Source organism: Cariama cristata, unplaced genomic scaffold (genome assembly GCF_000690535.1).
Source record: "Cariama cristata isolate BGI_N322 unplaced genomic scaffold, ASM69053v1 scaffold12078, whole genome shotgun sequence".
In the NCBI taxonomy this organism is placed as follows: Eukaryota; Metazoa; Chordata; class Aves; order Cariamiformes; family Cariamidae; genus Cariama; species Cariama cristata.
Genome location: NW_009630761.1, coordinates 31,828 through 33,680, shown reverse-complemented (window position 1 = coordinate 33,680; position 1,853 = coordinate 31,828). Strand labels below are relative to the sequence as shown.

The following is a 1,853-nucleotide window of genomic DNA, read 5'->3' as shown; positions in this document are numbered from 1 at the left end:
CAAACACCACGTCCCCCGCCGACTCCTCCGAGCTACTGATCGAGGTGAACGGGAATGGGAAAAGGCACAGTCCGGACAGGTAAAAACAGCTTTCGTCGCTCTGCCAAGTTGTTGAAATTGTGACTTTTGTTTCAACTTTGCTGCTGTCAAAGCTTCAAGCAGCATCCAGGGCTAAACTGTAGGATCTTATCGCTCCCACCAACTGTGCTGGCTGTTAATGAGGCACTGCAAATTGAAGTTGGGATCCTCTTTCAGGCAGGTTCTGTCCCAGAGGGACTTGTTGGGTAGCACTAAAAAGCCTGAGTTGGAGAGCTGTGCAGTTCTCCACTTCCCTGGGAGGCGAGCGGAGGCACGGTCAGGGCTGGAAAGGATGCAGCTCATTTTCACAACTTTTTGTTTCACAACTGTTTATTGCAGGTTGAAAGTTGTTATGTAATTACGTGGAATATGCCTCAAAGTTATACTGTGAAATTTTCATTTGGTCATGCTCAGGAAGATGAATTGCAACACTCTGGTATCTTGAACTTTTTCTCTGACGGGGTCATTTTGTGGATTTGTTCACAAGCTGAGCATGTTTGGTTTAGCTCCCTGCCTTTACCCCTGGTAAAATCATCGCTGCCCAAACTCTGCTGATTCAAAAATCTGCGTCTTTCCCTTTCCAAGTACGTTTACATGGTGCTAACAAATACCTCTTTCTGCCGGTGTGGTTGCAGAAGGGAAGACAGCAGCTTTGAGAGGGAACCGCTGCCGACAGAGCCTCCGGCCAAGCGGGTGTGCACCATCAGCCCCGCGCCCCGGCACAGCCCTGCCCTGACAATCCCCCTGATGAACCCCGGGGGACAGTTCCACCCCACCCCGCCGCCCCTCCAGCACTACACCTTGGAAGATATTGCAACCTCCCACCTCTACAGGGACCCCAGCAAGATGTTGGAGCACAGAGAGATTCGGGATAGGCACGGCAGTCTTGGTGAGAAAACCTGGAGGGCTTTTAGTTGTAGGAGCTGTGAGGTCCAGCAGTTGAGCTTTGGCATTGATCCCTGCTTGGCCACTCACACCCAAAGCTGTGTAATGCTGGGCATGTCCTCAGCAGAGTTTTTGCAGGGAATTCAGGGAAAACAACTGACCATAGGAGGTTAAAAATGGGGAAGACTGAGAGTTTGTATTTCCCTGTATACATGTAAAGACTGGTGCCACCGAGGATGAGGAAGGACCTGGTGTGTGAGTGGAGTGTAGCCAACCCCGCAGGCAAGAATGGAGGGCAGGGAAATAGAAAGCAACTTTTCCGAGATCAGTAAAGCAGGAGAGCAAAGCCTGACCCCCCCGCCCCGTTTCTCCCCAGGGATGTGTGGGAGGTGCACGCTGTGTTTCCAACAGGGCAGCCTGAATCACAAGCTCTGAGCTCCTGTGGGTATAAGGGAACCGACTCCCCAGGGGTCAGATCCAGAGCCGTGAGAGGATTGTAGCACTTCCGAGACAGTGACACAGACAAGGATAAAAGCACCGGTGTGGAATTGTCCTTGTAGAGCCACCTCCTTGAGATGTGCTTTAAAATCCCAGCTCTACATAGCTGGAAATACAGCTCTTTATAATCACTTTGCATTCCTCTCCAGCACTCAAAGGTCCATCTAATCACTCTTCTGGCTGTGGTTTGTTGCAGGTTTGAATGGAGGATACCAGGATGAGCTGGTGGACCACCGCTTAACGGAGAGAGAGTGGGCTGACGAGTGGAAGCATCTCGATCACGTAAGGAACCACAGGAGGTGTGGGACTCGGCAACCCTGTGTTCCACCTTCTCCAATTTATGATTTTCTTGTGGTTGATACTGTATCCAGGCTTTTCGAGTGGCTTGTAGA

The 1,853-nt window shown here is 50.9% G+C and overlaps 1 protein-coding gene across 1 annotated transcript in view; it reads left to right on the top strand.

The window, feature by feature from the left end:
* CBFA2T2 (core-binding factor, runt domain, alpha subunit 2; translocated to, 2) overlaps positions 1 to 1,853 on the top strand; it is a 26,062-nt gene that overhangs the window by 17,715 nt on the left and 6,494 nt on the right. The window contains 3 exon segments of the mRNA XM_009705692.1: positions 1 to 79; positions 714 to 967; positions 1,658 to 1,743. The exon segment at positions 1 to 79 is cut by the window's left edge and continues 112 nt beyond it. Of these exon segments, the coding sequence (XP_009703994.1) occupies positions 1 to 79; positions 714 to 967; positions 1,658 to 1,743 (419 nt within the window).